Consider the following 13084-nt stretch of genomic DNA (forward strand, 5'->3'; position numbering starts at 1 on the left):
ATCAAGTAGAAAACGCCCCAAACTAGTTCAGAGCACACGCTGTGGACTGGATGGCTTTATTTCTGTTTTCTTTTTTTGTTTTTTTATCCCTGCATCAGCATTCAAAGAATAAATATGGGCCTTGTTTGTAAGTGAGTGGTCTTTGTTGTTTGTATCCTTATCTGACTTATTATGATATTGTCTGACTCTAAACTGACGCCCTAGAGACCGTTAACACTGGATGACCTCCTCTGTTTTAGTATTCATGAAATTGTCCTGTGTTTATTTGTCTACAGGCCGATATGGCTTTTTTAATCGTGCAGACTTTAATACTTTTCTATCTTTAGTGACTGAAGATAATAACGGTCTTCCATTTTGACTGTGGTGATGAATATCATGAGAATGCAATATCCCTCTTCTTGTTTGATTTCTTCATGGAGCCAGATTGTAATAGCCTGTCCTCTCCCTTGTTCATCCTCTCTTTTACCCTTTCCTTCTGTGTTTAATCAGAGAGCCAGCTGCTCCCAGGGAATAACTTCACCACTGAGTGCAACATCCCTGGAAACTTCATGTGTGGAGATGGGAAGTGTGTCCCAGGAGGGTGGCAGTGTGATGGACTGCCCGACTGCTTTGACAAGAGTGACGAGAAAGGCTGCCGTAAGTCCACTTGATCCTTTTTCAGCCCATCAATGCGCCTGAAAGAAATGAAACCCGATAGCTTATTTAGGTTTGTGTTCTGTTTTCTTACCATCCGAGCTCCTCTCACTATCCTATATTGTGGCAGAGCCATACAACATTCCCTACATCCATAGAACTAGAGATAAATCACAGTGAAAAAATAGATGATGTTATCATATGAAGAAATAATTACCAAATATATGTTTGATTGCTTTGCCACTTTTAATACTGGATCAACTTAAGAATCATCCACAAACAGGTATGCAGGAGCGCAATGCAACATGCATTTATAAAAAAAACATGGTGGAATGTGGTTATTATAGAATTTTTTCAGGTTTCTTACACACAAACTACACTGCATGCAAGGCAGAAACGTGAGGGAGACATAAGAGTGCATGAGTTTATGACACTGATTTGTCATGATTTGAAAATGCGACATCCCGCCCCTTCGTCTATTAAAAACCAAGTAACCAAATGGGCTATCAACTTTGTTGATGTGAGTCCCTGCGGGTTGCTTGGGTTGTCACTAGAGTGAGAGCAACCCTGAGAGCCTGGGGCAAAGCTGTTGTTAGTTCAGGTTAACCGCTGTACCCCTTCACTTTAATCAGTTTGCAGGCAAAACACAGGACTTGACTTTGGTTGTGAAAGGATTTTTAGCATGTACTCACCAACACATCAAATGTACATGTACAGGTCTGGGTCTGGTGGGGTTCACACGTTCTCTCTTCATTTTGGTACACTAGCTCACTGGTTCACTAGCTAACCTTGCTGCTGTCCCGGTCCTGGCTTTGGACAGCAAGTTTTGGACTCTTTCGTTACTATCAGTGACATTTTAATTTGGTAGTTCATGTGTTGTTCTTCAGTAGTGTGTTTTTTGTTTATGTTTCTCCCTGTTTTCATTCACTCTGCTCAGTTCCTGTTTTATTTTGTAAGCTCCTCTCTTCTGTATCTTTTTGTGCTTTTCACTTCCTGTCTTTGTCTGTTTCCTGGCTTTTTTTAATACTTCACTTGGTTCTTGATTTGTAAACAGTCTTCGTCAGTCACAGCTCTGCTCCTCGTGCTTATCACCCCATCAGCTCCTTCCCTGCCATTGTGTTCTCCCACTTGTTTATTGTTTTGACATTAGTTGAGTTTTATTTAAAGTGGAACTAAGCAAGATCAGCCAATTCTGCTGTTTTCTCAGTTTGTGCATGCATTTTCACCACAGAGCTCCCCCTACAGCCTTGGAGTATATGTTGGACAACACCGTAGTAAAAACTCATTGACGACCCTCCCCTGCCCACCTTGTTCATTAGCAGTCTGCATTTGTCTATATATCTGGTTAAATAAAAGTTTTTTTTTTTTTTTTTTTAAGTATTTATTGAAGCCGGTGAAAGCTTGGAGCCATGTCTGGGGTGGGTGATAATAAACAGCTATGTATTTTTCTATAGCCTTTTAAAACATACACCCGTGCATTATGTTGTATTCTTTCTGTAAGTTGACAGGCCACTGTTATAGCATTGTTACAGATTAGTGTCATAGTGTAATTGGCCAACATAACAAAAGCATAAACAATTTGCACCGCACCCGTTAATTTACTTATCTGCTCAAATGCGCGTAGTAAGCAAAGTTTTAATATATTTGTTCATAAAGGAGGCTTGAAGCGTCACATTTACAGAAGCTTATTACAGGGGTCAGCAACCTTTTTGTTATGAAGTGCAATTTTTACCTTGTCTAGTTAGTCAGTGTGGCATCGTTGACATCACAGTAAATTATGACACCATGCCAGCAAACAAATGGATAAGTAATTTTATAATGTGCACAGTGAAGTTTTTAATGATCATTTTTCTGCCATAGTGGGGATATTGTGATATATAAGCATGACGACAATGCCATTGCTATCTTTAGGAAATATCTACACAATGTGTTGTAATCATAACCGTTTCTCTGGACCCCTGCCTAATCAGACCAGTGACGACATGTTTAGCCGCATGTCGTCATTCAATCGCTGGCTGTCCAGGTGGTGTCCAGCAAACCAAGTGGGTTTCATAGATAACTGGAAAACTTTCTTGGGGAGACCTGGTCTGATTAGGAGAGACAGCATTCATCCCACGTTGGACGGAGCTGCTCTCATCTCTAGAAATATCGCCCAGTTTATAATAGAACCAAAACCCTGACAACCCAGAGTTCAGACCAGGAAGCAAAGCTGCCGTCTTACACGCTTCTCTGCGCGTCCATTAGGGCAGTTACCCACCCACAACTCCATAGAGACTGTGTCTGTCCCCCGACCATGTCGGTTTATTCACTCCAATTCTTCTTGTAGAGGAGTCAATCAGAAAAACACAATCAAAATTAACACAACTACTAAATTAACTCAGAAGAATATAAAATTTAGATGTGGACTATTAAATATCAGATCTCTGATACCAAAAACTGAATTAGTGAATGAATTGATATCTGACAATTGTATTGACCTGCTCTGTCTCACTGAAACCTGGATGTGTGATGATGAGTATGTTAGTCTAACTTAATCCACTTCTCCCAGTCACATTACCACTCATATCCCACAAGGCTCTGGCTGAGGAGGTGGAGTTGCTGCCATTTTTGACAGACGTTTAGTAATAAATCCCAAACGCCAAATAAGTTTTAGTTCATTTGTAAGCCTGATTCTTAGTTTGTCTCATCCAGCCTGGAAAACTGAAAAAAGATAAAGCTATTTTTGTAGGTGACTTCAATATTCATGTGGATGTTGATAACGACAGTCTGGGTGCTGCATTTCTCTCTCTTCTAGACTCAATTGGGTTCCATAAGTCTGTGCATGAACCAACTCACCATCACAACCACACCCTTGTCCTCATCCTAATTGAAGCTGAACATCGAGTTGAATTTCCACAGAACTCTCTTAGACCACCAATTAATCACTTTTGAATTTGCACTAATCAACTACACTCCACTCAGGAAAACTGTAGTTTCCAGATGTTTGTCTGATCAGGCTGTAGCTAGATTTAAGGAAGCGATTCCATTGGCGCTAAATTCAGTGTCATGCCCTATTATAACTGAGGACACTGTTGTCAACCTTAGTCGCTCCCAAATTGATCATTTTATCGATAGAGCAACAGGCACCTTAAGAACAACTTTGGACTCTATTGCCCTACTAAAAAAGAGATCTATAAATCCAAGGAAACAAGCACCTTGGTACAATTCTGTAGCCAGACAGCTTAAACAAAAAAACCCAGAAATTGGAGAGAATATGGCACTCCTCCCAACTGGAGGAGTCACATGTAGTCTGGCAAGATAGTCTTAAAAGTTATGAGAAAGCCCTTCGTATGGCCAGAGCAGCCTACTACTTGGCACTAATCGAGGAGCAGAAGAACAACCCCAGGTTCCTCCTCAGTACTGTAGCCAGACTGACAGAGAGCCACAGCTCTATTGAACCAAGTATTCCTGTTTCCCTGGGTAGCAAAGATTTCATGGACTTATTCAATGACAAAATTCTCCTTATTAGAGAGAAAATTCAACTCCTCCTGCCATCAGCTGACAACATGGCACCTATAACCTCAGAAGCCTTAGAGGCTGCTGTAGGACCAGACATACACTTTTGATAGTTTTTCTACCGTTAGCCTTCATGAGCTTAGTACAATAATTTCCTCCTCTAAACCACCCACCTGTCTTCTAGACCCCATCCTAACTAAGCTGCTCAAAGACTCTCTACCCCTCATTAGCACCTCTCTCTTGGACATGATCAGTGTGTCGCTGTTATCTGGTTACGTCCCACAGTCCTTTAAAGTGGCAGTAATTAGACCCCTTCTCAAAAAAGCAACCCTGGCTCCAGAAGTTTTGGCCAACTACAGACTGATATCAAATCTTCCTTTTCCCTCCAAAATCCTGGAGAAAGCAGTTGCTAAACAGCTGTGTGACTTTCTCCATAGCAACAGCCTATTAGAGGATTTCCAGTCAGGTTTCAGGATTCATCATAGCACAGAAACAGCACTAATCAAAGTTACCAATGACCTCCTACTAGCATCAAATGAGGGACTGGTCTCTGTGCTGGTCTTGTTAGATCTTAGTGCAGCTTTTGATACCATTGACCACCATATCCTTCTACAGAGACTGGAACATGTCATTGGCATTAAAGGAACTGCACTAAATTGGTTTAGGTCATCTTTACTAGGTCGATCTTAGTTTGTACTAACTAATGACAAACCCTCGGAAACCACTACAGTCAGTTATGGTGTTCCACAAGGCTCTGTGCTTGGACCAATCCTCTTCACCCGATACCTGCTTCCTCTAGGTCACATTATTAGGAAACACTCAATTAATTTTCACTGCTATATGTACTTATCAATGCATCCACATGAAACAAATAAGCTGACTAAACTGGAGGCCTGTCTAAAGGAGATAAAAACTTGGATGACCCATAATTTCCTTTGATTAAACTCTGATAAAATGGAAGTCATTGTCCTGGGCCCAAAACATCTTAGAGACACCCTATCTAATGAGATAGGTACCCTGGATGGCATTACCCTGGCCCCCAGCACGATCGTAAGGAACCTAGGAGTTCTCTTTGATCAGGATCTGTCCTTTAACTCCCACATTAAGCAAATTTCTAGGACTGCTTTCTTTCATTTACGGTAACATTGCTAAGATCAGACAAAGCAGAAGGCCGTCCCCATTGAGCCTGGATCTGCTCGACGTTCCTGCCTGTTAAAAGGAAGGTTTTTGTCGCCACTGTTGCAGGATGTGCTTGCTCATGGAGAATTGTTGGGTGTAGATTCATTGAAGGAGTGTGGTACTAGACCTGCTCTACCTGTAAAGTGTCATGAGATAACTTTGTTGTGATTTGGCGCTGTATAAATAAAACTGACTTGACTTGACTTAATCATGAATTGCTTAGTCGGCATCAGATTTGCAGGCTTCTTCTTCATCTTGCAGTCAGTGCCATTCGTGAAAAGCCCATCAAATGTTCACTCGCGTCTGGCATCGCTGTTGGTCACTCCTCCGTTTCCTCTTTCTCTGTTCCTCCGAAATCAGTTTTCGCTGCATTTGCTTCTTTTTCACTGACTGCTCCATGATGAGTGTTTGAGTGATAACTCCATTGCTACGTTGTTTTTGTGCTAGAGCTAGTTGGTACCTAGCTGGGAGTGTGTGTGTAGTGCCGTAAAGCAGTTCAATATTTCGCGAGATCTATTTTCGCGAGACTGTCTGACTCTGAGTGTGCAGGGTTGCTGTACAAAGTTCCATTTTCCCTATATCAGCCCAGAACCACCAGGGCGGGGTCGAGACTGCCACCAATCGACCCATGAAGTGTTTTTAGCCCTCACAACACTTGACCTATTTGATTAAGGTAAATTAAGTTCCTCTTTAAGTTTGGTTGTTGGAGTTATTTCGTCAGATTATTATGTCACGTCACCATTTATCTAGCCTGTTTCCCAGTGCCTTTTGTAGTTTTAGTGCTTAGTTTCTCAGTTTAGCTTTTGTTTTGTTATGCTTCATAAACTACAGTTTAATCAAGCCCCACCTGGCCTGCTCTCCATTGTCTGCATTTGGGTCCTGCTGTCGAGACACCACACGACAACTGTCACCGTAGAAAGGGCTTGGTTTTTCCTGTCTCCACCAATACACAAGCAGACATGTTGCGGCAACTGCTATTTCCTCAGTCACTGGACGTGTTTGTTGTGTGGTATCTCAAGAACCTGCAGAAGCATCAGTATTTTAGTTACCCTCACTAATAAATAGTAACAGTTTTGCTTGACTATTACTGATCATTGGATAATTTTTGATGCTTCATACAGGTTTTTGTAGTTTTTGTAATGCTGTTATCATCAGCGTATCAAGTTGCTGATCAGCCCTTTCTATGAGTAACAGTTTCTGTAAATTTTCTATGTTTTAATGTTACCATGTTGTTTTTGGAAATTTTCAGTTTGCATCTCTACACAGGACCAACTGAGCAATTTAAAACCCAGTTCTCTGCCAATTAAAATAATCGCCCTCCCTCCATGAACTACAGTTCAACACATAGATTGGATTGCTGATGAAGATTGACTTTGAGCCCTGGCCGCACTGAGAAGAGTCTCCTGATATATCTCTCCAACTCTCTCACTAGTATCATGATTCCACTCCTCCCTACACGTCCCTCTGTATCTCATCTTTCTGGCTTTTAGCTCATAATTTGCTTCCCAGAGGCTTGTTTTCAATCAGGAAAGCATAGCGAGGGTTGTTTTACCCAGCTAATTCAAGCCAAAAGAGCATATAGTTTGTCCTCAATGATCTCTCCTTTTTCTCTACCTTGTCCTTTCTCCTCATCCTGTTCTCTGGTAGTCATTTCCCTCACTCTTCTTTCGCGTTGGCATCTCTGCAAGCCAGCAAACTACTTTTGACAAAGTTGTGTCCCTTGGCACAACGACAATACACACGTGCACACACACACACAAATACTCCGCCTATGGCCGAAAGAGCCCATCAATCTTCTCAGTTTTGTAGAGCTGTGGTCGTATAAAGAAGCCTGTCTCATTAAAGAAATACTTTGATGGATGGATCTGTGCACCAAATCACATTTTGTCACTCAATGGCCTTAAACTGTCAAGAGTCATCTAACATGGAAAATAACATGCAGAGACCTGTGGACGAATTGTGGTCAGAATGAAATAGTTGTGTTTTATAAAACCATTCATTTCATTGGCCAGTGTTGAACGGATTCAACAAAATCCTACTTGCCTGCACACACAATTTTTTGTGTATGTGTCTGACACACCGGGCTGTACAGATTTTTATAAAAGTACATTATGGTGAAGCATCACACCCAGTCTGTCTCTGTGGTTGTCAGAGGACTGTGTTTGTTGTTGATGTCTGCAGTATCTGCGCTGGCGTAAGTGGGGCCTTATTATCCACAGATGGATGGTCAGTTCTCAGTCAGTCTCTCTAGTGACTGCCTGCCCCCAACCTTCCTGCACCATTAAGGGCTCTGCAGGAATGGACAGAAATCGGAATGGGAAAAGAGGGAGTCAAGAAAGGAGAGAAGATAGAGGAGGAGACCTCATTATGCTGGTTACCATAATAGTTCAGTCTGGATGTCTATTAACTGAAGAGAACACAATGACTGGAAACCTTGAGACTGCAGCACTGGATAATTAGAGAACCTCTCTCAAAGAAAACACCCTCACACAGTTAAAGGGCTATATATATTCAGCAAAAAGGGAGGGGGGTGGTCTCTGTAGTTAGCCTGTTGAAAGTTTGCCTATTTTTCGTTCTTTAAATGAGTGTTGTCAGTGCAGTCTCCTAATATAGTCCAAAGCATGTTTATTTGGAATGAATTTTCTCTTGTTACTGACTTTCCTTATCTATCTATAACCAAAATAACTCCTGGTTTCTGATCATGTTCGTCCACCATCTTTCGCAACAGTCATTAATATGGAAGCCGAGCAGTGCTGACCACCACAGGATATTACATTTCCTCCTGTCTGTAATGAGTGGACAGCTTCTGTCGAGAGATTTCCAGGAACATGTGCTTGAATTTCCCATCCAGGTGGATGCTTACAGCATTTTTTGAACAGTTTTGACAACTTTAATATGAATTAGTTCATTTATAATTGACAGAAAATTGGATCTGAATCTTGATAGTCTGTACTGCTTATCCCTGCCTCAGGTCAGCATGCACAGTGTCTGCTGTGTATCTGTGCATGTACAGAATAACGATTTACAATGTGAATGTTTGAATGTATAACCATTTATTGCACATTTTTTTCTCTGGCAATAATGTCTTTAATTTGTTATGTTCATTTGGGCAGTGGACAGTTGTAAAAGACCGCAACAATGACCGCTAAATTTGTAACTGCTGTGGTTCCAGAAGTTCATTTTCTATGAATTTTCTCCACTGATGAGAAGAAAATCTCTTTTAAACAACGTTTTGTGACACACCAAATACTTACATTGTGTTTTGAGCGAACCTCTCACTGATGTCAATTTATACGTTTATTAATAAATTATATGCATTTATATTTATACTTAATATTAAAGTATTTAATGTTTCTGCAGGCAGTTTTCTCCTTGAAATAGTCGGTACTTGTGTATCTCCACTGGTAGACACTTCCATGGTAATGCCATGCTCCACCAAGAAGAGACATTTCCGATAAACTTTCTAGTGTGAACAGAATAGTCATTTTCCATGAGATCTTTAATAAATCCTTTTTTTTTCTTAACGATGTTGACAACATATAAACCTGATGCTACTACTGCAGCCTCATTTCCCTGCCTGCTCACTCATTACTTCGGATGGTTGCGACAATGAAGTCCTCTACAGAGAAGCATATGAATGGGTTTTTGCAATTAGGGATCCTCACTACTGAGCTCTATCAGAGCTGATCTCCTGTTAGGCCTTGGAGTTAAGCCAGCAGCTTCCGCTTATGTAGGTGTCTCTAATTCAAGGAATACATGTCAAGAGCCTGAAGTGAAGCTTGTGGGTGTTGACTTGTCCCTTGTGTCTCATTATGGAGGATTTTGGTTTTTGGAAACCATGTAACCAAAGAGGAACAAAAAGAATAAATCAGATTTCTTTTACCTCTGACGTAAATTGCAATGCCAGATATTTGGATGTATTGACTCCACCTACTCATGAACTCAGTGAGTGCCTCTGGAAGATGTTTTCCTTTTTGCCAGCAGTTGTTTAGCCTCAGAAACAAATTCCTTTTTTCCTGTAAGGTTGATCTGTTCAAGTTCAGACAAGTGTTTGTATTAACTTGCCTCCATCCTTTATTTATTTACTTGGTGTAGATTTGGAGGCAAAGCATTGTCCCTCAAATGGTCAGGGATGGTTAATTCACCTAGAACAGACAGGGGTTTTCCCTTCCTTCCAAGCCCTGTTGCTCCTCTCTTGTTTGTTTATTTTTCCGGCCTCCTGTAGCACATGGGTCAACTTGAGTCATACAAATACTTTTTCTGGCTCTTGAATAAATGTCTGGGCTGAGAAAAGAGAGGCAATAATTCCAACCTGAGTCTTATTGCATTTAAGATGTAGCTTATTGTATTACCAGCCTGCTGAGTGAGGCCATGACCCCCCCACAGATCATGTTTATCAAGTTCATTTTTTTATGGAGTACAAACCTCCTCATGAATTTCACAAAACTTCGGAGAAAACATTTATGCTATCTCTAATATAGACTGTCTCCTCTGTGTTGGTGTGCCTCTCTACTGGCAGGTCTGAGGGGTCTTCAGGAGACTGGCTGCCGACTAATTCCTCACATAGAGAGGTCAAAAGTACCACCCATTCTCTGGTGTCCATAACGCCAGCCCGCAAGATTACTAGACAAAACAGATTCTGACAGAGGAGAGGAAAAGCAGAGCTGACTGAGCGTACTGGGCCTCGGAGCCAGGATTAGCCTCTTTGCCCTTGTCTCAGTAGGGCATGAGCAGGCAAGAGAGGAGCGATATGTAGCAGGGCTGAAAGGGTGAATGAACATGATGCATAATGTAATGAGTGGGGAAAGGGGACAGAAATGCTGTTGATAGAGAGAGACATAAAAGAGATTCACATTTCAAAGAACTGACTGCTCTGAACTGGTGATGCTGCAGGCTGAGGTCCCGACCTATCTGCACAGACTACGTGCACGAACGTTCTCTTTAACTTAGGGCTTGGCAATATAGCGGAAAATGTATGACAATATTATTTTATTAATTCAGGTGTCAATAATGAATCATCTTGATGAAAACCAGGCCGAAAAAGGTGGACTTCAACCAAAGAACTGCCTGTCTCGAAAGTAGTTTCTTCACTGTACTTGGCACTGCCACTGTATGGATGAGCGCTGATGTAAATGCCCATCTTTATGAACCCACATCATGGTCATTCTATAAAACCTAACCAAGTGTTTTAAGTGTTTCTTTGACTAAACCAGATGTTAGCCATTATTGCTGCCGGATTGGCTCCCATCGATCACATTTTGATGACGCAACTAAATAACCTACTGTGCATGCTAGATAGCTCTAGTATTTGAGTGTCACTGGTGGGACAGTCCATTATCCAGGGATATGACATGGAGTTTATGAGCCAAGGAAGGCACACGCTCTGGGTTTCTTCATGCAACTGAAGTGCTTTTAAGGGCCAGATCCATTTCACAATGCTACCAGTTTATCAGAAGAGTTTATAGCTGTTGATGAAGTGTCTGTCATTGGTACATGTCGTTTTATTGCCTGGGCCTGGTACAACTTGAGTGTTTGCTTTGAACGAGAAGAGCCATCAGAAGAGTTGGTGCCTATCTTGTATTCTGCCTTAAAACAATTTGTGTACGCGTGTCAGAATGTCTTTCATCAAGTCTATCGTGCCTGCCTTGTCACTTGTTCAATACTAAAGGCTTAAATGATGACCTTTGTGTTGGAGTTTTCATTTAGCGAACATGTCAAAAACGGATATTGGTTCCTTGACAGCCCTCTTCTGTTTTGTGTAATGGTTCCCAGCCTGCAGGTTGGGAATTGGATAAATGAGTGGTCACAAGATAATAATTGAACACAATAAAACTAAAACTATATTTGAGAGGGTTTTGTCAGAATTTAGTGAGACCAGCTTACAGCATGGTGGCTTATCAGAGCAAACATTATGAAACTTTTGAACACTGATATGTATGTGACATTACTGAGTCAGTTTACTGACTCATCTCTTCTTTACATGTGGAAGACTTCGCCTGAACACACGTTTGTGGCCATATAGAGATGCTGATTACTGAAGAATGTCCTGGGAAACTCCTTTTTTTAACTTTCCAAGTTGCACCGATTTCGAAATTCTGTGCTGATATTTGAATTTAACATAACAGATGTATGTGATAATTTGGCTTTAATTTGTTTGTTTATTTCATTCTTTGTTGCTGCTCATACTTTGTTGCGGTTGAGTGAGTGCGGAGCCGTACATTTGCTGTCCCAGAAATATATTCTCTACATTCTTTTTGATGTATTCATAATTTATGCCAAAGAAACAGAAAGTAACAGTTGTTTTTTGAAAGTCTTTCAGACCTTGTTCAGTCTTTAAACAAACTTCTTTGACATCAACAGATACAAATCTGCCACTGCCATCTACGAATGTCAACTGATTTATCAACAGGCCAGCGGGAGCTGATAAGGAGACTATCAATGGGGACAGATTTTGGCTGTCGAAATTTCCCAAAAACAGTATTTTCATATTTTGTTTGTAAATATAAAAAACAGAATTCATATATATTTCAATATAAAATATTAATAATTTTAAAAGTATTGTATAATTTAAACACAGCAGACCTTTACTTCTCTGTCAGTCCACAAGAGTGCACCGTAAACCAGTACAAACAAAGAGGCAAACCAGAACTGACCAAAACCCGAAGTATTTTAAAACGGGGCTTCTTAGATCGCCTGGAGTCCAAGTGGTCACTATGTGGTGAAAGAACAGAAATACAATCTCTCGAGAGCAGCTGCATTGCTACAGCATGTAGACTACGAAATCTTTTAAGAAAAAAAAACACTCGAGAGGTAGACTTTTTATTTCATGTATTAATATAATTTAATATATTTTCATATTCTAATATTCCTTTTTTTGATAGATTCAGATATAAATTTTGAATCTAGAATATTCCTTGACAATCCTGGTACAGATACAGTATATGGCTGATTAGGTAAACCACTTCATTGTCAAGTTACATGGGGAATAAACAGACTTTAAGGATGTTTATTCTTTTTGGACACAAGCTACAAAAGAAATTAGAACTTAAGAGCACTTTGACATCTAGTGGCAAGAAAATGTATGTGAACCTTTCGGAATTTCATGGTTTTCTGATTTGTCATGAAATGTTACTTGATATTTATCAGATTTTTTGCTTGTTATTATTTTAGATGGGCAGCACGGTGGTGCAGTGGTTAGCACTGTCGCCTCACAGCAAGAAGGTTCCGGGTTGGAGTCCCGGCTCCAGCACAGGATCTTTCTGTGTGGAGTCTGCATGTTCTCCCTGTTCCTGTGTGGGTTCTCTCTGGTACTCCAGCTTCCTCCCACAGTCCAAAGACATCAAGAGGGGACGAGGCTGATTGATACTCTAAATTGACCGTAGGTGTGACTGTGAGTGTGAATGGTTGTTTGTCTCTATAAGTTGGCTAGTCGCTCTTGTAGAATATGGCATCTAATCAATGAGTTATTAACACACAGATCTCTTGTTGAGGTCAAATACGAGTGTATTAAAAATGTGCAGGAAGAGTTTATGTCAAAAGGTTATCTGGACAGGAGGACAGTTTCCTGGGGCCTCGCCTGGGCCTGATATTTAGTTGGTTCAAAGTCAATTAATACTAAACACCGAAGTGTATCAGCATTGCTAGGTGCACTGTTGATTGATCCTGTTAGCGCTGCACTTCATTCAATTACCTCAATATCATTGCACTATTGCTTTCTGCAGTCCTGAAGTAACTGTTAGCAAGGGATTGTTTTGTTGTTGGGTTTTTTTTTGTTTTT

General features: G+C 40.7%; 1 protein-coding gene across 1 annotated transcript in view; it reads left to right on the plus strand.

Annotated features, from left to right (window-relative positions):
* ldlrad3 (low density lipoprotein receptor class A domain containing 3) overlaps positions 1-13084 on the plus strand; it is a 93192-nt gene that overhangs the window by 28610 nt on the left and 51498 nt on the right. Inside the window, exon 2 of the mRNA XM_086207699.1 lies at positions 490-636. Within this exon, the coding sequence (XP_086063825.1) occupies positions 490-636 (147 nt within the window). The remainder of the gene's footprint in view (positions 1-489; positions 637-13084) is intronic.

This window comes from Aulostomus chinensis, chromosome 7, assembly GCF_037954235.1.
Source record: "Aulostomus chinensis isolate RoL2024-O1b breed Wild chromosome 7, RoL_Achi_v1.0, whole genome shotgun sequence".
Lineage (NCBI taxonomy): Eukaryota > Metazoa > Chordata > Actinopteri > Syngnathiformes > Aulostomidae > Aulostomus > Aulostomus chinensis.